Source organism: Coregonus lavaretus (genome assembly GCF_964263955.1).
Source record: "Coregonus lavaretus genome assembly, chromosome: 24".
NCBI lineage: Eukaryota > Metazoa > Chordata > Actinopteri > Salmoniformes > Salmonidae > Coregonus > Coregonus lavaretus.
This window is the reverse complement of record NC_140011.1, coordinates 44,039,309-44,060,003: the sequence shown is the minus strand read 5'-3', so window position 1 is coordinate 44,060,003 and position 20,695 is coordinate 44,039,309. Positions and strand designations below refer to the sequence as shown.

The 20,695-nt window shown below is 50.1% G+C and overlaps 1 protein-coding gene across 1 annotated transcript in view; it reads left to right on the top strand.

The window, feature by feature from the left end:
* Positions 1 to 321: 321 nt before the first annotated feature.
* Positions 322 to 20,695, top strand: part of LOC311099627 (transcription regulator protein BACH1-like) — a 31,255-nt gene continuing 10,881 nt past the window's right edge. Inside the window, exons 1-3 of the mRNA XM_084140348.1 lie at positions 322 to 447; positions 12,694 to 12,948; positions 15,147 to 16,697. Of these exons, the coding sequence (XP_083996474.1) occupies positions 12,694 to 12,948; positions 15,147 to 16,697 (1,806 nt within the window). The 5' untranslated portion in view covers positions 322 to 447. The remainder of the gene's footprint in view (positions 448 to 12,693; positions 12,949 to 15,146; positions 16,698 to 20,695) is intronic.

The following is a 20,695-nucleotide window of genomic DNA, read 5'->3' as shown; positions in this document are numbered from 1 at the left end:
GCCCTCCCTCAAAATACCAGTGCCAACATAGTATTTTTTCCATTATTGGTCTTAATTTGTATTTCTTAAACCATCATATTTAAAATATTAATTTTCTGAAATTACTTATTTCCTTTTCTTGTTGGCACAATAAAAGTGGCTATTGATTCAAATTAATTATATTTTGAATGAGTTATCCACGTTGCAGTATTTTGAAATGCAACCTTTTATTTTGAAGGTTTCTTCATTACCATACAAAGTGACGTCATCATTTGTGCTTCTTGGCAGAATACTAGTTTGAAAAGTCATATGACTGTGGTTCCGCATAATTGGCTACAGGCATCAACAACAGTCGACGTTGCCTTCGGGAGGTTTAATCTGAGTTTGGAGTTCTCACACTGAATATGTCAGCCTCATAAACCTGTTTAGGATTTCAGCTCGTCGTCGTCCTAGGATAACCAATGTCAGGTTAGTTCTATTTATAGTTGTAGTTGTACTTTTGTTTTGGGAAACACGTGATGCGTCGGATCTCGTATCGCACAAAGTTTATTTGTTTTGGAGGTTGGTTGATATGTCCGTTTTTAGGCGATACAATCTTACACATTTGTTGTGTTTGCCTTAGTATTAACAATGTCCATTATTGGAAATATCACTTAAATTATGTGACAACGTGCTACGGTAAGACTAGTTAACATGATTTCTAGTTTTGAAACATATGCCAGACAGGCTAGACAGAGGGTGTGACCAACTCACGACGTTTTACAAATTTGTTGATTTGACAAAAACGGCTAACACCTGTGTAAAAATTATTCTTTATTCCCATACGTGTCAAATGAAAGCTAAGAGTATATTTGAGAAATTAAGGCATGTTACATTTAAGTCATTTAGCAGACGCTCTTATCCAGAGCGACTTACAGTTAGTGAGTGCATACATACATTTTTCATACTGGCCCCGCATATACACACACACACGTTTAATTTTTCAACAATTTTCCATCCTAAAAATGTAGAATAAGCAAAGGCTTTGATTTTTGGTCAAACAGATTGAAAAAGGGGTCTTAGACAACATCTACCTTAAAAAAGGTATTAGAAATACATCAAAACACAATGTTGAAGTAAAGCCCCCTGCCAACTAATATCAACACACATATTTAGTTTTTGGAGAAATTATTTGACTCCCTCCAGTTAAATGTCACCGCTTGTAACGCCAGGGTAGTGGGTTCGATCCCCGGGACCACCCATACGTAAAAATGTATGCGCACATGACTAAGTCGTTTTGGATAAACGCGTCTGCTAAATGGCTTATTATTATTATTATTATTATTATTATTATTATTATTCTGGCTCTTATTGACCCCCTTTCCATTTACTGTAACAAGCAGACAGACCACCTGACAGCCATTGAAAAATAGTTGAGATTTGGTCAGTCCGCCCTGGCCGGACAAAATCTGAACCAATCATAGACATTACAGTAGAGTACTAGGGTAGAGTTTAAAATCTGAACCAATCACAGTAGAGTTTTAAAAAGAGTAATAGACAGGGTAAAGTGACGAGGCATCAGGATAGATAATAATAAGGTATTTGAGGTAGATATGTACATGAAGGCAGGGTAAAGTGACTAGGCATCAGGATAGATAATAATAAGGTATTTGAGGTAGATATGTACATGAAGGCAGGGTAAAGTGACTAGGCATCAGGATAGATAATAATAAGGTATTTGAGGTAGATATGTACATGAAGGCAGGGTAAAGTGACCCAGCATCAGGATATATAATAATAAGGTATTTGAGGTAGATATGTACATGAAGGCAGGGTAAAGTGACTAGGCATCAGGATAGATAATAATAAGGTATTTGAGGTAGATATGTACATGAAGGCAGGGTAAAGTGACTAGGCATCAGGATAGATAATAATAAGGTATTTGAGGTAGATATGTACATGAAGGCAGGGTAAAGTGACTAGGCATCAGGATAGATAATAATAAGGTATTTGAGGTAGATATGTACATGAAGGCAGGGTAAAGTGACTAGGCATCAGGATAGATAATAATACGGTATTTGAGGTAGATATGTACATGAAGGCAGGGTAAAGTGACTAGGCATCAGGATAGATAATAATAAGGTAGTTGAGGTAGATATGTACAGTTAAAGTCGGAAGTTTACATACACTTAAGTTTGAGTCATTTAAACTCGTTTATCAACCACTCCACACATGTATTGTTAAGTCGGTTAGGACATGTACTTTGTGCTTGACACAAGTAATTTTTCCAACAATTGTTTACAGACAGATTATTTCACTGTATCACAATTCCAGTAGGTCAGAAGTTTACATACACAAAGTTCACTGTGCCTTTAAACAGCTTGGAAAATTCCAGAAAATGTCATGGCTTTAGAAGCTTCTGATAGGCTAATTGACATCATTTGAGTCAATTGGAGGTGTACCTGTGGATGTATTTCAAGGCCTACCTTCAAACTCAGTGCCTCTTTGCTTGACATCATGGGAAAATCAAAAGAAATCAGCCAAGACCTCAGGAAAACAATTGTAGACCTCCACAAGTCTGGTTCATCCTTGGGAGCAATTTCCAAATGCCTGAAGGTACCATGTTCATCTGTACAAACAATAGTAAGCAAGTATAAACACCATGGGACCACGCAGCCGTCATACCGCTCAGGAAGGAGACGCGTTCTGTCTCCTAGAGATGAACGTACTTTGGTGCGAAAAGTGCAAATCAATCCCAGAACAACAGCAAAGGACCTTGTGAAGATGCTGGAGGAAACAGGTACAAAAGTATCTATATCCACAGTAAAACAAGTCCTATATCGACATAACCTGAAAGGCCGCTCAGCAAGGAAGAAGCCACTGCTCCAAAACCGCCATAAAAAAGCCAAACTACGGTTTGCAACTGCACATGGGGACAAATATCGTACTTTTTGGAGAAATGTCCTCTGGTCTGATGAAACAAAAATAGAACTGTTTGGCCATAATGACCATCGTTATGTTTGGTGGAAAAAGGGGGTCGCTTGCAAGCCGAAGAACACCATCCCAACTGTGAAGCACGGTGGTGGCAGCATCATGCTGTGGGGGTGCTCTGCTGCAGGAGGGACTGGTGCACTTTACAAAATAGATGGCATCATGAGGAAGGAAAATTATGTGGATATATTGAAGCAACATCTCAAGACATCAGTCAGGAAGTTAAAGCTTGGTCGCAAATGGGTCTTCCAAATGGACAATGACCCCAAGCATACTTACAAAGTTGTGGCAAAATGGCTTAAGGACAACAAAGTCAAGGTATTGGAGTAGCCATCACAAAGCCCTGACCTCAATCCTATAGAACATTTGTGGGCAGTACTGAAAAAGCGTGTGCGAGCAAGGAGGCTTACAAACCTGACTCAGTTACACCAGCTCTGTCAGGAGGAATGGGCCAAAATTCACCCAACTTATTTTGGGATGCTTGTGGAAGGCTACCCGAAACGTTTGACCCAAGTTAAACAATTTAAAGGCAATGCTACCAAATACTAATTGAGTGTAACTTCTGACCCACTGGGAATGTGATGAAATAAATAAAAAGCTGAAATAAAATCATTCTACTACTATTCTGACATGTCACATTCTTAAAATAAAGTGGTGATCCTAACTGACCTTACAGGGAATTTTTACTAGGATTAAATGTCAGGAATTGTGAAAAACTGAGTTTAAATCTATTTGGCTAAGGTGTATGTAAACTTCCGACTTCAACTGTACATGAAGGCAGGGTAAAGTGACTAGGCATCAGGATATATAAGAGTAAAATTAACAGAGTAGCAAATGATGAGTCTAGACTAGAGTAATGTACTGGGCATATTTACTACATTTACATTTTAGTCATTTAGCAGACGCTTTTATCCAGAGCGACTTACAGTTAGTGCATACATTATTTTTATATTTTTCATACTGGCCCCCCATGGGAATCGAACCCACAACCCTGGCGTTGCAAACGCCATGCTCTACCAACTGAGCTACATCCCTGCCGGCCATTCCCTCCCCTACCCTGGACGACGCTGGGCCAATTGTGCGCCGCCCCATGGTTCTCCCGGTCGCGGCCGGCTACGACAGAGTATTCGAACTGGATTCGAACCAGGATCTCTAGTGGCACAGCCTTAGACCACTGCGCCACTCGGGACTCTGCTTTACCCTACTGTCCAAACTTATTAAACAGACGTCTATGACTGGTTCAGATGTGGTCTGGCCCGGACCAACCAAATGTGGTCATGTTGGGGGCGGAGCTCATTAGAATAAATACCCAAATATGCAAAATAAGGATATTGCCTATTCATGATACATCACCATGACGATAATGGCATTCCTATCCATAAATGATGCATTTCAGTATAGTACGGATTACATTTAAGTCATTTAGCAGATGCTCTTATCAAGAGTGACTTACAGTCAGTGCATTCATCGTAAGATAGCTGGGTGGGCCAACCACATATCACAGTAAGTACATTTTCCCCTCAAAGTAGCTATCAGCAGAGTCAGAGCAAGTAAGAGGGGAGAAAAAAAAGGCAAGAGAGAGTGCTAGTTCATGAAAAGGTACATTATTTTATTTTTGGGGGTGCTGTGGGATTATTTAAGATACTCTGAAGGAGTGTAGGGTTTTAGGAAGATGGGCAGGGACTCTGCTGTCCTAGCTTCAGGGGGAAGTTGGTTCCACCATTTTGGGGTGCCAGGACAGAGAAGAGCTTGGACTGAGCTGCCCTCCCGTTGGGGTGAGAGGGCCAAGAGACCGGAGGTGGCAAAACAGAGTATTTGGGTTGGGGTGTAGGGTTTAAGGATAGCCCAAGTTCCTCTTGCTGCTCCGTAGGAATGTATCATGGCCTTGTAGTGGATGCGAGCTTTGATTTGAAAGCCAGTGGAGTGTGCAGAGGAGCGGCGGTGACGCGGGAGAATTTGGGAAGGTTGAACACCAGGTGGGTTGAAGCGTTCTGGGTAAGTTGCAAGTGTTGGATGGCACAAGCAGGAGCCCAGCCAACAGATAGGCTAAGACTGGAGGAGATGACAAGTGCCTGGATAAGACCTGCGCCGCTTGCTGTGTGAGGATGTTGTAGAGCACGAACCTGCAGGAGCGAGTGTTTGCAGGAGCGAGTGTTTGCAGAGAACAACAGGGTGTTGTCCAGGATCACACCAAGGTTCTTTGCACTCTGGGAGGGGGGGCCACAGTGGCGTTGTCAACCATGATGGAGAGGTCTTGGAGCGGGCAGGCCTTCCTCGGGAGGAAGAGCAGCACCGTCTTGTCGAGGTTGAGCGCGTGGTGGTGGGCTGACATCCAACGGAGATATCTGCCAGGCATGCAGAGATGCGTGTCGCCATCTGGGTGTCAGAAGAGGGGAGAAGGAGAAAAGTAGTTGTGTCATCCGCATAGCAATGATAGGAGAGACCATGTGAGGATATGATGGAGCTGAGTGACTTGGTGTATAGAGAGAAGAGGAGAGGACATAGAACCGAGCCCTGGGGGACACCAGTAGTGAGAGGACGTGGTGCAGACAAAGATCCTCTCCAAGTCACCTGGTAGGAGCGGCCTGCCAGGTAGCATGCAATCCAAGAGTGTGCAGAGCCTGAGACGCCCAGCCCTGAGAGGATGGTGTCACAGTGTCGAAGGCAGCGGATAGATTTAGGAGGATGAGAACAGAGGAGAAAGAGTCAGCTTTGGCAGTGCAGAGAGCCTCTGTGATACAAAGGAGAACAGTCTCGGTTGAGTGACCTGTCTTGAAGCCCGACTGGTTCTGAGAGAGATAACGAGAGAGTTGGTCAGAGACAGCACACAAGTGTTTTTGGAAAGAAAAGGAGGGATACAGGTCTGTAGTTTGACGTCAGAGGGGTTGAGTGTTGGTTTCTTGAGGGGAGCGACTGGTCATTTTGAAGTCTGAGGGGACGCAGCCAGTGGTCAGGGAGGATTAGTGGGATAAGGCCTCCAGAGATAGGATGGGGTCGAGCGGGCATGTTGTCGGGCGGCCAGACCTCACTAGTCGCAGGATTTCATCTGGAAAGAGAGGGGAGAAAGAGGTCAAGGCATAGGGTAGTTCTGTGTGAGTGGGACCAGTGGACTCAATAGGCTGAGTGAATGAAAAGCGGATGTCGTCAACCTTTTTTTCAAAGTTGTCCGCAAAGTTGTCCGCAGAGGGGGTGGTGGATTAAAGAGGTAGGAGAAGGTGGAAAATAGTTTTCTAGGGTTAGCTTAGAGTGCTTAGCTTTACATTTAGAGTGATAGAAAGTGGCTTTAGCAGCAGATAGAGGAAGAGAAGGTAGAGAGGAAGAGAAGGTAGAGAGGGAGTGAAAGTATGATAGTTCCTACGGAAGTTTCGCTCTGCTGCCCGCAGCCCTTTTCTGTTAGCTCTTCAATGAGTCACTCAGCACAAGGGGAGGGCTGAGCCGGCCAGGAGGAAAGGGAACAGTGCGTGTCATAGATGCAGAAAGAGGAGAGTCAGAGGTCGAATCAGGAGACACGATGGAGAAGGATTTAGCAGAAGAGAGGGATGATAGAAGGGGAGAGAGTAGTGGGAGAGAGAGAGCAAAGATTGCGACGGCGCATGACTATCTGGGTAGGGGCTGAGTGGCTAGGGTTGGAGAAGAGGGAGACAAATGGAAACAAAGTAGTGATCAGTGACAGAGGGGGATTGCAGTGAGATTAGTAGGCGAACAGCCATCTAGTAAAGATTAGGTCATGCCTATTGCCTGCCTTGTGAGTGGGAGGGGACTGGGAAAGGGTGAGGTCAAGAGACGAGGGGAAAGAAAGAGGTGGAAATAAATTAATTGAAATCAGATGTCGGGAGGTTGAAGTCGCGAAGTACATTGTCAGGAAATGTGCTTATCAAGGTGTCAAGCTCATTGAGGAACTTTAAGGGCACCTGGTGGGTGATAGACAATGTTAAGCTTGAGTGGACAAGTGACAGCATGGAATTCAAATGACGAGATGGACAGTTGGGTGAGGGATAGAAGAGAAACTCTCCACTTAGGAGAAATGAGTAGCCCTGTGCCACCACCGAGACGACCAGATACTCCGACTAAGAGAGAACACGTAGGCGGATGAACAAAGAACAGCTGGAGTAGCAGTGTTCTCTGGGGTGATCCATCAGGGCCGCCAAAAAGTCTAGGGACTGAAAGGCAGCGTTGGTTGGAGATGAACTTGACCGCATTCTTGATCGGCAGTTCCAAACGCTGCCGGAGACCAGGAATTCCACATGGGGTTGTGCGTGGAGGGTACACTAAGTTAGAAGGGTTGCAGCCAAGGGGTGGGGAGCGTCTGTAAAGCCTACTGGGAGAGGAGAGAGAACAGGTACAGAAAACACACACACACACACACAGTTGACAAAGCTACAAAAGAGCAAAATGGGGTCATCAGAAAATAACTAGGGAAGATACTCAAGTCAGAGGCTTCCTTTATTTACTTCCTCCAATCTCTCCGCAGAACAATTCAGCATAATTTTGTCGACGAGGCTGACAAGCTAAAAAAAAAAAAAAAGAGCAAAATGGGGTCATCAAAATCAAAATGGCTGACACGGCCGCCGCTGAGAAACCAGGGGATACTGAAGTACTAATACTAATTGCTAATTGCCTAGCAGAGGTGAAGAGCACGCCTCCCTGTACTAATTGCTAATTGCCTAGCAGAGGTGGAGAGCACGCCTCCCTGTACTAGTTGCTAATTGCCTAGCAGAGGTGGAGAGCATGCCTCCCTGTACTAATTGCTAATTGCCTAGCAGAGGTGGAGAGCACGCCTCCCTGTACTAATTGCTAATTGCCTAGCAGAGGTGGAGAGCACGCCTCCCTGTACTAATTGCTAATTGCCTAGCAGAGGTGGAGAGCACGCCTCCCTGTACTAATTGCTAATTGCCTAGCAGAGGTGGAGAGCACGCCTCCCTGTACTAATTGCTAATTGCCTAGCAGAGGTGGAGAGCACGCCTCCCTGTACTAGTTGCTAATTGCCTAGCAGAGGTGGAGAGCACGCCTCCCTGTACTAATTGCTAATTGCCTAGCAGAGTTGGAGAGCACGCCTCCCTGTACTAATTGCTAATTGCCTAGCAGAGTTGGAGAGCACGCCTCCCTGTACTAATTGCTAATTGCCTAGCAGAGTTGGAGAGCACGCCTCCCTGTACTAATTGCTAATTGCCTAGCAGAGGTGGAGAGCACGCCTCCCTGTACTAATTGCTAATTGCCTAGCAGAGGTGGAGAGCACGCCTCCCTGTACTAATTGCTAATTGCCTAGCAGAGTTGGAGAGCACGCCTCCCTGTACTAATTGCTAATTGCCTAGCAGAGTTGGAGAGCACGCCTCCCTGTACTAATTGCTGATCGCCTAGGAGAGGTGAAGAGCACGCCTCCCTGTACTAATTGCTGATCGCCTAGGAGAGGTGAAACCACTCCCACTCCCAATATAGACACTGATTACCAAAACAAGTCACAAATTGCCCTGCCCCTTAATCCTGGTTGATGTGTCAACAATCATCTGCAAGTTATGAGCAGTCAGCAGTTCACACACCAAGTAGGCTACTGGGAAGACAGGAAGCACTTAAAGTAGATGGCCCTAGTTAGCAACAAGACAGCACTAGACAATAACAGATTAAGACAAATGATGCATATCACTCCTGGAGATATCAGGAGTCGTCTAGCTATAGATTGAAGCTCCCATGTAATTCCGTTACCGTATGAAAATCCACTTCACCTACTGTAGTTCAATAACCAAAATATATATTTTTAACTGAAGGTCTCATATCATAGCTGACACCCCCATACTTTCTGCAGACGTCTTTTTAATCTTAATTCGTAGCAGATATTTAACAGTTTCTTGAAAAGACGTGGTCGCATTAAAAACGTAGGGAGATTTTACCGTAATTCTGTTATCAAACTTTGCATCTGCATTGCCATTTTAAATGTGTTTTTGTGAAATGTTCTGTGTAAATTGTTCAAAAGTAGTCCATAGAGTGCATAGAGTTGGTTTGTTAAACTTTGAAATCAATGGTTTTTTGTCTGGCGTACATTTTTAAATGGACAAATCTGAGTCAAAAGCGTAATTCCGTTGTAGTGGTATTGTTAGAGATGGTAAAGATAAAGATTGTTGTTGTGTCGCCAGGCAGGTATTACCCTGCCGATAGAAGAAGAAGATGGAGTGAGTACCACTAACAGACACACATCAGCAGAACAGACAGACTACAGTGTAGCCTGTTGGCCAGATAGCCAGTGGAGACTAGTGTGTAGCCTGTTGGCCAGATAGCCATTGGAGACTAGAGTGTAGCCTGTTGGCCTGATAGCCAGTGGAGACTAGAATGTAGCCTGTTTACCAGATAGCCAGTGGAGACTAGAGTGTAGCCTGTTGGCCAGATAGCCAGTGGAGACTAGAGTGTAGCCAGATAGCCAGTGGAGACTAGTGTAGCCTGTTGGCCAGATAGCCAGTGGAGACTAGAGTGTAGCCTGTTGGCCAGATAGCCAGTGGAGACTAGTGTGTAGCCTGTTGGCCAGATAGCCAGTGGAGACTAGTGTAGCCTGTTGGCCAGATAGCCAGTGGAGACTAGAGTGTAGCCTGTTGGCCAGATAGCCAGTGGAGACTAGAGTGTAGCCTGTTGGCCAGATAGCCATTGGAGACTAGAGTGTAGCCTGTTGGCCAGATAGCCAGTGGAGACTAGTGTAGCCTGTTGGCCAGATAGCCAGTGGAGACTAGAGGGTAGCCAGATAGCCAGTGGAGACTAGAGTGTAGCCTGTTGGCCTGATAGCCAGTGGAGACTAGAGTGTAGCCTGTTGGCCAGATAGCCAGTGGAGACTAGTGTAGCCTGTTGGCCAGATAGCCAGTGGAGACTAGAGGGTAGCCAGATAGCCAGTGGAGACTAGAGTGTAGCCTGTTGGCCAGATAGCCAGTGGAGACTAGAGTGTAGCCTGTTGGCCAGATAGCCAGTGGAGACTAGTGTGTAGCCTGTTGGCCAGATAGCCAGTGGAGACTAGAGTGTAGCCTGTTGGCCAGATAACCAGTGGAGACTAGTGTAGCCTGTTGGCCAGATAGCCAGTGGAGACTAGAGGGTAGCCAGATAGCCAGTGGAGACTAGAGTGTAGCCTGTTGGCCTGATAGCCAGTGGAGACTAGAGTGTAGCCTGTTTACCAGATAGCCAGTGGAGACTAGTGTAGCCTGTTGGCCAGATAGCCAGTGGAGACTAGAGTGTAGCCTGTTGGCCAGATAGCCAGTGGAGACTAGAGGGTAGCCAGATAGCCAGTGGAGACTAGAGTGTAGCCTGTTGGCCTGATAGCCAGTGGAGACTAGAGTGTAGCCTGTTTACCAGATAGCCAGTGGAGACTAGTGTAGCCTGTTGGCCAGATAGCCAGTGGAGACTAGAGTGTAGCCTGTTGGCCTGATAGCCAGTGGAGACTAGAGGGTAGCCAGATAGCCAGTGGAGACTAGAGTGTAGCCTGTTGGCCTGATAGCCAGTGGAGACTAGAGTGTAGCCTGTTGGCCAGATAACCAGTGGAGACTAGTGTAGCCTGTTGGCCAGATAGCCAGTGGAGACTAGAGGGTAGCCAGATAGCCAGTGGAGACTAGAGTGTAGCCTGTTGGCCTGATAGCCAGTGGAGACTAGAGTGTAGCCTGTTGACCAGATAGCCAGTGGAGACTAGTGTAGCCTGTTGGCCAGATAGCCAGTGGAGACTAGAGTGTAGCCTGTTGGCCAGATAGCCAGTGGAGACTAGAGTGTAGCCTGTTGGCCAGATAGCCAGTGGAGACTAGAGTGTAGCCTGTTGGCCAGATAGCCAGTGGAGACTAGAGTGTAGCCTGTTGGCCAGATAACCAGTGGAGACTAGTGTGTAGCCTGTTGGCCAGATAGCCAGTGGAGACTAGAGTGTAGCCTGTTGGCCAGATAGCCAGTGGAGACTAGTGTGTAGCCTGTTGGCCAGATAGCCAGTGGAGACTAGTGTGTAGCCTGTTGGCCAGATAGCCAGTGGAGACTAGAATGTAGCCTGTTGGCCAGATAGCCAGTGGAGACTAGAATGTAGCCTGTTGGCCAGATAGCCAGTGGAGACTCGAATGTAGCCTGTTGGCCAGATAGCCAGTGGAGACTCGAATGTAGCCTGTTGGCCAGATAGCCAGTGGAGACTCGAATGTAGCCTGTTGGCCAGATAGCCAGTGGAGACTAGAGTATAGCCTGTTGGCCAGATAGCCATTGGAGACTAGAGTGTAGCCTGTTGGCCAGATAGCCATTGGAGACTAGAGTGTAGCCAGATAGCCAGTGGAGACTAGTGTGTAGCCTGTTGGCCAGATAGCCAGTGGAGACTAGAATGCAGCCTGTTGGCCAGATAGCCAGTGGAGACTAGAATGCAGCCTGTTGGCCAGATAGCCAGTGGAGACTAGAATGTAGCCTGTTGGCCAGATAGCCAGTGGAGACTAGAATGCAGCCTGTTGGCCAGATAGCCATTGGAGACTAGAGTGTAGCCAGATAACCTGTCTCTCCACTGGCTAACACACATATAACCACTAGTCATAGCACAGGGTAACCCAACCAAAAATACCTCATACAATAATAATGATTAGAGGGAATCAACAAATGATTTGCAATAATCTGTATTCATGTCCAGCTGGAGGAGTGAAGGTGTGGGTGTAGACAAAAAACAAAAATCCTTAAAAATGGGCCAGAAAACCATAGTCACGGGAGGGGGAGAGAGAGGGGGAGAGAGAGGGGGAGAGAGAGGGGGAGAGAGAGAGAGAGAGAGGGAGAGAGGGAGAGAGGGAGAGAGGGAGAGAGAGAGAGAGAGAGAGAGAGAGAGAGAGAGAGAGATGCTGAATAATGACATTGAGATGTCGTCAACGCGTTTCCAGAGTCCGATGGCGGCGAGCTTTACACCACTCCAACCAACACTTGGCATTGCGCATGGTGATCCTAGGCTTGTGTGCGGCTGCTCTGCCATGGAAACCCATTTCATGAAGCTCCTGATGAAAACTTATTGTGCTGACGTTGCTTCCAGAGGCAGTTTGGAACTCGGTAGTGAGTGTTGCAACCGAGGACAGACGATTTTTACACGCTACGCACTTCAGAACTCGGCGGTCCCGTTCTGTGAGCTTGTGTGGCCTACCACTTCGTGGCTGAGCCGTTGTTGCTCCTTGACGTTTCCACTTCACAATAACAGCACTTACTACTTTTTTTACATAAATACATTGTAATTTTAAGCTTTTAAACTGCAACATTTTCTCTGCCTCATGGGGAAAAATGTGTAGAATTGCAGGATATTAGCTTGGAAGCAGCATGTACTGCAGACGTCGTAAAACTCCTTGGAGGTCATTTTTATCTCACTTGTGTTGCTCAATAATAGGTTGGGCTACAGCTGTTTGACTGACACCACTGCAACGGTACCCCCCTGTATATATAGCCTCCCTACTGTCACTTTATTTTACTGTATATATAGCCTCCCTACTGTCACTTTATTTTACTTCTGCTCTTTTTTTCTCAACACTTTTTTTGTTGTTGTTTTATTCTTACTTTTTTTGTTTAAAATAAATGCACTGTTGGTTAAGGGCTGTAAGTAAGCATTTCACTGTAATGTCTGCACCTGTTGTATTCGGCGCATGTGACCAATAAAATTTGATTTGATTTGATTTTAAGGCAGTAGTATAAGATTGTCATAATCTTTTCTCTCTGTCTGTCTGTCTCTGTCTCTGTCTCTGTCTCTGTCTCTGTGTGTGTGTGTGTGTATGTTTTTGTGTGTATCTTCCACAGATGTCCGTCGCCATGTCTAGTCTGGAGAGCCCACGGTCCTCTGTCTTTACCTTTGAGTCCTCAGTGCACAGCTGCCACGTGCTGCGTTGCCTGGACGACCAGCGGAGGCGTGACCTGCTGTGTGACATCACTGTGGTGGCCGAGGGGAGGAGTTTCAGGGCCCACCGCTCTGTGCTGGCCTCCTGCAGCGACTATTTCACCCACAGGGTCTCCTCCCACGCGCCACAGGGACTTGTCATCACCCTGCCTCAGGAGGTGAGAAGGGACCAAAAGCCTAGGACTTAGGAAGGAAGCTACAGTCCAGGACCACATTAGTCCACATAGGCCAGGATGATTCAAATCTTACTCTACGAGGTCCGGAGCACTGCTGGTTTCTGCTCTACCTGATAATTAATTGTGTCCCAGGTCTAAATCAGTCCCTGATTTAAAGGGAAATAATGAAAAATCAACAGTGGAACTGGCTTCCAGATCTGAATTTGACTGGTTTAGGTGTTAGCCCACTGAGCTAATGCCTATTTAACACAAGTATTAGTATTTGTATTTATTACGGATCCCCATTAGTTTCTGCCAAGGCAGCAGCTACTCTTCCTGGGGTCCAGCAACATTAAGGCAGTTATATAACATTTTACAAACATTACAATATATTAATTACAGATTTCACAACACACTAAGTGTGTGCCCTCAGGCCCCTACTCTACTACCACATATCTATAACACAAAATCCATGTGTATGTGTGTGTATAGTGTGTATGTTATTGTGTGTGTGTGTGCATGTGTCTGTGCCTATGTTTGTGTTGCTTCACAGTCCCCGCTGTTCCATAAGGTGTTTTTGTATCTGCTTCAATATGCTTTGACCATGACAGTTTACAATCCAGGGTTACTCCAAGCAGTTTAGTCTCCTCAACTTGCTCAATTTCCACATTATTCATTATAAGATTTAGTTGAGGTTTAGGGTTTAGTGAATGATTTGTCCCAAATACAGTGCTTTTAGTTTTGGAAATATTTATGACTAACTTATTTCTTGTCACCCATTCTGAAACTGACTTCAGCTCTTTGTTAAGTGTTGCAGTCATTTCAGTCGCTGTAGTAGCTGATGTGTATAGTGTTGAGTCATCCGCATACATAGACACTCTGGCTTTACTCAAAGCCAGTGGCAGGTCATTAGTAAAGATTGAAAAAAGTAAGGGGCCTAGACAGCCGCCCTGGGGAATTCCTGACTCTACCTGGATTATGTTGGAGAGGCTTCCATTAAAGAACACCCTCTGTGTTCTTTTGGATAGGTAACTATCGATCCACAATATAGCAGGCGATGTAAAGCCATAACACAAGTTTTTCCAGTAGACTATGAGCGATAATGATTGATAATGTCATCAGTCATTTGTGTAAGTGCCGTACATGTTAAGTGTCCTTCCCTATAAGCGTGCTGAAAGTCTGTTGTTTAATTTGTTTACTGTGAAATAGCATTGTATCCGGTCAAACACCATTTATTCCAAAAGTTTACTAAAGGTTGGTAACAGGCTGATTGGTTGGCTGTTTGAGCCAGTAAAGGTTGCTTCGCTATTCTTGGGTAGCGGAATGACTTTAGCTTCCCTCCAGGCTTAAGGACACACACTGTCCTGTAGGCTTAGATTGAAGATATGGCGAATAGGATCGGCAATATAGTCTGTTATCATCCTCAGTAATTTTCCATCCAGGTTGTCAGACCCAGGTGGCTTGTCAATGTTGATAGACAACAATACTTTTTCACCTCTTTTTCACTTACTTTACGGAATTCAAAATGACAACGCTTGTCTTTCATAATTTGGTCAGTTATACTTGGATGTGTAGTGTCTACGTTTGTTGCTGGCATGTCATGCCTAAGTTTGCTAATCTTGCCATTGAAAAAAATCATTCAAAGTAGTTGGCAGGCAACTGGCAGGCAGCTGAGTGGTTGGCAGGCTACTGGCAGGCAGCTGAGTGGTTGGCAGCGTACTGGCAGGCAGCTGAGTGGTTGGCAGGCTACTGGCAGGCAGCTGAGTGGTTGGCAGGCTACTGGCAGGCAGCTGAGTGGTTGGCAGGCTACTGGCAGGCAGCTGAGTGGTTGGCAGGCTACTGAGTGGTTGGCAGGCTACTGAGTAGTTGGCAGGCTACTGGCAGGCAGCTGAGTGGTTGGCAGGCTACTGGCAGGCAGCTGAGTGGTTGGCAGGCTACTGGCAGGCAGCTGAGTGGTTGGCAGGCTACTGGCAGGCAGCTGAGTGGTTGGCAGGCTACTGGCAGGCAGCTGAGTGGTTGGCAGGCTACTGAATGTTCTTTCATCACGTGAGTATAGTTTGTCTAAGAGATGAGATGAACTCTGTCAGATAGGAATGATATATACTGAGTCAACAGTAGTGTTGAGTGTGGTGAAATATAGGCTGGACTGCTGTGTCATAACCATCCTGTCCTTTTTGTCTGTTTCTCTGTCCTTCTCTAAGGTGACGGTGAGTGGCTTTGAGCCTCTGCTGCAGTTTGCCTACACATCCAAGCTGCTCTTCAGTAAAGCTGACGTCATGGAGATCCGACACTGTGCCTCTGTTCTGGGTTTTAGGGATCTGGACTCGGCCTGTTTTGACTTCCTGTTGCCCAAGTTCTTCAGCAGCAGCACGTCCTCCTTCCAGAGGAAGACCTGCTGTAAGACACGGTGCAGGACACAGTCCCCCAGGGCAGAGCTTAGCGACATAGACACTAACAAGGATGTCTTAGATGATGACAAAGGGGTCAAGAAGGTGGTTTCTGATTCGCCCGTTGAACAGGATGTGGGTGGCCAACCGGCAAATGACGAGACGGGAAGCGAAAGCAAAAATCCCGCCCATCCTCCTGAAGCCAATATGCAATCAGATGGCCAGACTGACTACTCCCTGCAGTGGCCCAAGTACCGTAAATTCCAGCAGGCTTGTGGGAAGGTGAGGTTGTGTCTGGAGGTCTGTGTCCCAGAAACAAACCCTGATTCCTCAGTGGTGACGGAGGAGGGCTACCCTCTACACTTTCCCCAGTCCTGTCCACCCTGCTCCAGTGGTGGCGGCTTTAGGGAGGGTTCTGCCGTGGAAACTTCTGGAGAAAAAAACTCCTCACTTCTCTCACAGACTGACCAGGAAAGAGAGGTGGAGGAGAAGATAGGAGAGGAGGGTGATGAGGGGAAGTGGGATGAGAGAAGTAGCGAGGCAGATGAAGAGAACCTAGAGGGGTATGAGACGATAGGAGAGGGGGAGAGGGCTTCTGGAGTCGACTGGCTTAGCTCCCTTCTTCCTCTCATGGAGGTGTCCAGAGGTAGGCCTGTCAACTGTGAAGAGAGCCCAGGGTTGGGTGACGGGACAGCGGGTACACCACCACACCGATGCCCCCTGGAGGTACCTGGGCTGGGCAAGCATAGCCCTGGAGTTGTGGGGGGAGGGGTTTGTGTTCTAGGGAGTAGAGGTCACCATGAAGGGATAAATCCAGCTATCTCCAGCCAGCCACAGACAGAACAGGAGCAGGGAGGGAGAGCGAGGAGAAAGGTGGAGAGAGGGAGAGAACATGGAGGTAGCGAATGCGGAGAGGGAGAGAGGAGAGAGCGAGGACGGGAAGAGAGGAGCAGTGTGGAAAGAGAGGTGGCTGAACACTTGGCCCATGGCCTCTGGTCAGAGCTCTCCTCTCCTCCTCCTCCTCCCCTCCTCCAGGACTTCCTCCCTGGGACTGAGCCTGGGAACCTCCGGAGCAGCAGCCCCCCCTTGGACAGACTCAACCAGCTGGACATCAGCTCCAGTACTGGGGACTGTCCCTTCCTCCACGGCCTGGACAGGGGGACAAAAAGAGGGACGGACAGAGGGACAGGGAAGGGGACGGACAGGGGGACAAAGAGGGGGACTGGGCTGGGGTGTGAGGGGTCATCCCAGTCAGAGAAGAGTCCCTGTGTGTCCTCCATGACCTCTGGAGACGATGGAGACTCAGACTGCTTCGACACGGAGGGAGACAGTGAGTCCTGTTCCTACAGCCAGAGGGTCAAGGAGGTGAGTCCTGTTCTATAGAGAGAGGGCTGGGGAGAGGGCTGGGCTGGGTTGGAGAGGGGGCTGGGTTGGAGAGAGGGCTGGGCTGGGTCAAGGAGGTGAGTTACTAGAGGGAGACCGTGAGTCCTGTTCTATAGAGAGAGGGCTAGAGAGAGGGCTGGGGAGAGGGCTGGGCTGGGTTGGAGAGGGGGCTGGGTTGGAGAGAGGGCTGGGCTGGGTCAAGGAGGTGAGTTACTAGAGGGAGACCGTGAGTCCTGTTCTATAGAGAGAGGGCTGGGGAGAGGGCTGGGCTGGGTTGGAGAGGGTGCTGGGTTGGAGAGAGGGCTGGGCTGGGTCAAGGAGGTGAGTTACTAGAGGGAGACCGTGAGTCCTGTTCTATAGAGAGAGTGCTGGGGAGAGGGCTGGGCTGGGTTGGAGAGGGGGCTGGGTTTGGTTGGAGAGGGGGCTGGGCTGGGTTGGAGAGAGGGCTGGGCTGGGTTGGAGAGAGAGAGCTGGGCTGGGCTGGGTTGGAGAGGGGGCTGGGTTGGGTTGGAGAGGGGGCTGGGCTGGGTTGGAGAGAGAGAGCTGGGCTGGGCTGGGTTGGAGAGAGAGAGCTGGGCTGGGTTGGAGAGGGGGCTGGGCTGGGTTGGAGAGGGGGCTGGGTTGGAGAGGGGGCTGGGTTGGAGAGGGGGCTGGGTTGGAGAGGGGGCTGGGTTGGAGAGAGAGCTGGGCTGGGTCAAGGAGGTGAGTTACTAGAGGGAGACACTGAGTCCTGTTCTATAGAGAGAGGGCTGGGGAGAGGGCTGGGTTGGAGAGGGGGCTGGGTTGGAGAGAGAGCTGGGCTGGGTCAAGGAGGTGAGTTACTAGAGGGAGACACTGAGTCCTGTTCTATAGAGAGATGGCTGGGCTGGGTTGGAGAGGGGGCTGGGTTAGAGAGAGAGCTGGGCTGGGTTGGAGAGAGAGCTGGGCTGGGTTGGAGAGAGGGCTGGGTTGGAGAGAGAGCTGGGCTGGGTCAAGGAGGTGAGTTACTAGAGGGAGACCGTGAGTCCTGTTCTATAGAGAGAGTGCTGGGGAGAGGGCTGGGCTGGGTTGGAGAGGGGGCTGGGTTTGGTTGGAGAGGGGGCTGGGCTGGGTTGGGTTGGAGAGAGGGCTGGGTTGGAGAGAGAGAGAGAGCTGGGCTGGGTTGGAGAGGGGGCTGGGCTGGGTTGGAGAGGGGGCTGGGTTGGAGAGGGGGCTGGGCTGGGTCAAGGAGGTGAGTTACTAGAGGGAGACCGTGAGTCCTGTTCTATAGAGAGAGGGCTGGGGAGAGGGCTGGGCTGGGTTGGAGAGGGGGATGGGTTGGAGAGAGGGCTGGGCTGGGTTGGAGAGAGGGCTGGGCTGGGTTGGAGAGGGGGCTGGGCTGGGTTGGAGAGAGGGCTGGGCTGGGTTGGAGAGAGGGCTGGGCTGGGTTGGAGAGGGGGCTGGGCAGGGTTGGAGAGGGGGCTGGGTTGGAGAGAGAGAGCTGGGCTGGGTTGGAGAGAGAACTGGGCTGGGTTGGAGAGAGGGCTGGGCTGGGTTGGAGAGAGGGCTGGGTTGGGTTGGAGAGAGAGAGGGCTGGGCTGGGTTGGAGAGAGGGCTGGGTTGGGTTGGAGAGAGGGCTGGGTTGGAGAGAGAGAGCTGGGCTGGGTTGGAGAGAGGGCTGGGTTGGGTTGGAGAGAGGGCTGGGCTGGGTTGGAGAGAGAGAGCTGGGCTGTGTTGGAGAGAGAGAGCTGGGCTGGGTTGGAGAGAGAGAGCTGGGCTGGGTTGGAGAGGGGGCTGGGCTGGGTTGGAGAAAGGGCTGGGCTGGGTTGGAGAGAGGGCTGGGTTGGGTTGGAAAGAAGGCTGGGTTGGGTTGGAGAGAGGGCTGGGTTGGGTTGGAGAGAAGGCTGGGTTGGGTTGGAGAGAGGGCTGGGTTGGGTTGGAGAGAGAGCTGGGCTGGGTTGGAGAGAGAGCTGGGTTGGGGACAGGGCTGGGCTGGGTTGGAGAGAGGCCTGGGCTGGGTTGGAGAAAGGGCTGGGTTGGAGAGAGAGCTGGGCTGGGTTGGAGAAAGGGCTGGGCTGGGTTGGAGAGAAGGCTGGGTTGGGTTGGAGAGAAGGCTGGGTTGGGTTGGAGAGAGCTGGGCTGGGTTGGAGAGAGAGCTGGGTTAGGTTGGAGAGAGAGCAGGGTTGGGTTGGGGAGAGATCTGGGTTGGGTTGGAGAGAGAGCTGGGCTGGGTTGGAGAGAGAGCTGGGTTGGAGAGAGAGCTGGGTTGGAGAGAGAGCTGGGTTGGGTTGGAGAGAGAGCTGGGTTGGGTTGGAGAGAGAGCTGGGTTGGGTTGGAGAGAGAGCTGAGCTGGGTTGGAGAGAGAGCTGGGCTGGGTTGGAGAGGGGGCTGGGTTGGAGAGAGGGCTGGGCTGGGTTGGAGAGGGGGCTGGGCTGGGTTGGAGAGAGAGCTGGGCTGGGTTGGAGAGAGGGCTGGGCTGGGTTGGAGAGAGGGCTGGGTTGGAGAGAGAGCTGGGCTGGGTTGGAGAGAGGGCTGGGCTGGGTTGGAGAGGGGGCTGTGCTGGGTTGGAGAGGGGGCTGGGTTGGAGAGAGAGAGCTGGGCTGGGTTGGAGAGAGAACTGGGCTGGGTTGGAGAAAGGGCTGGGTTGGGTTGGAGAGAGGGCTGGGCTGGGTTGGAGAGAGGGCTGGGTTGGGTTGGAGAGAGGGCTGGGCTGGGTTGGAGAGAGAGAGCTGGGTTGGGTTGGAGAGAGGGCTGGGCTGGGTTGGAGAGAGAGAGCTGGGCTGGGTTGGAGAGAGAGAGCTGGGCTGGATTGGAGAGAGAGAGCTGGGCTGGGTTGGAGAGGGTGCTGGGTTGGAGAGAGAGCTGGGCTGGGTTGGAGAAAGGGCTGGGCTGGGTTGGAGAGAGGGCTGGGTTGGGTTGGAGAGAAGGCTGGGTTGGGTTGGAGAGAGGGCTGGGTTGGGTTGGAGAGAGAGCTGGGTTGGGGACAGGGCTGGGCTGGGTTGGAGAGAGGGCTGGGCTGGGTTGGAGAAAGGGCTGGGTTGGAGAGAGAGCTGGGCTGGGTTGGAGAAAGGGCTGGGTTGGAGAGAGGGCTGGGTTGGGTTGGAGAGGGGGCTGTGCTGGGTTGGAGAGGGGGCTGGGTTGGAGAGAGAGAGCTGGGCTGGGTTGGAGAGAGAACTGGGCTGGGTTGGAGAAAGGGCTGGGTTGGGTTGGAGAGAGGGCTGGGCTGGGTTGGAGAGAGGGCTGGGTTGGGTTGGAGAGAGGGCTGGGCTGGGTTGGAGAGAGAGAGCTGGGCTGGGTTGGAGAGAGAGAGCTGGGCTGGGTTGGAGAGAGGGCTGGGCTGGGTTGGAGAGAGAGAGCTGGGCTGGGTTGTAGAGAGAGAGCTGGGCTGGGTTGGAGAGGGGGCTGGGCTGGGTTGGAGAGGGGGCTGGGTTGGAGAGGGGGCTGGGTTGGAGAGAGAGCTGGGCTGGGTCAAGGAGGTGAGTTACTAGAGGGAGACCGTGAGTCCTGTTCTATAGAGAGAGGGCTGGGGAGAGGGCTGGGCTGGGTTGGAGAGGGGGCTGGGCTGGGTTGGAGAGGGGGCTGGGCTGGGTTGGAGAGAGGGCTGGGCTGGGTTGGAGAGAGGGCTGGGCTGGGTTGGAGAGAGAGCTGGGCTGGGTTGGAGAGGGGGTTGGGCTGGGTTGGAGAGAGAGAGCTGGGCTGGGTTGGAGAGAGAGAGCTGGGCTGGGTTGGAGAGAGAACTGGGCTGGGTTGGAGAGAGGGCTGGGTTGGGTTGGAGAGAGAGAGGGCTGGGCTGGGTTGGAGAGAGGGCTGGGTTGGGTTGGAGAGAGGGCTGGGCTGGGTTGGAGAGAGAGCTGGGCTGGGTTGGAGAGAGGGCTGGGTTGGGTTGGAGAGAGGGCTGGGCTGGGTTGGAGAGAGAGAGCTGGGCTGGGTTGGAGAGAGAGAGCTGGGCTGGGTTGGAGAGGGGGCTGGGTTAGAGAGAGAGCTGGGCTGGGTTGGAGAAAGGGCTGGGCTGGGTTGGAGAG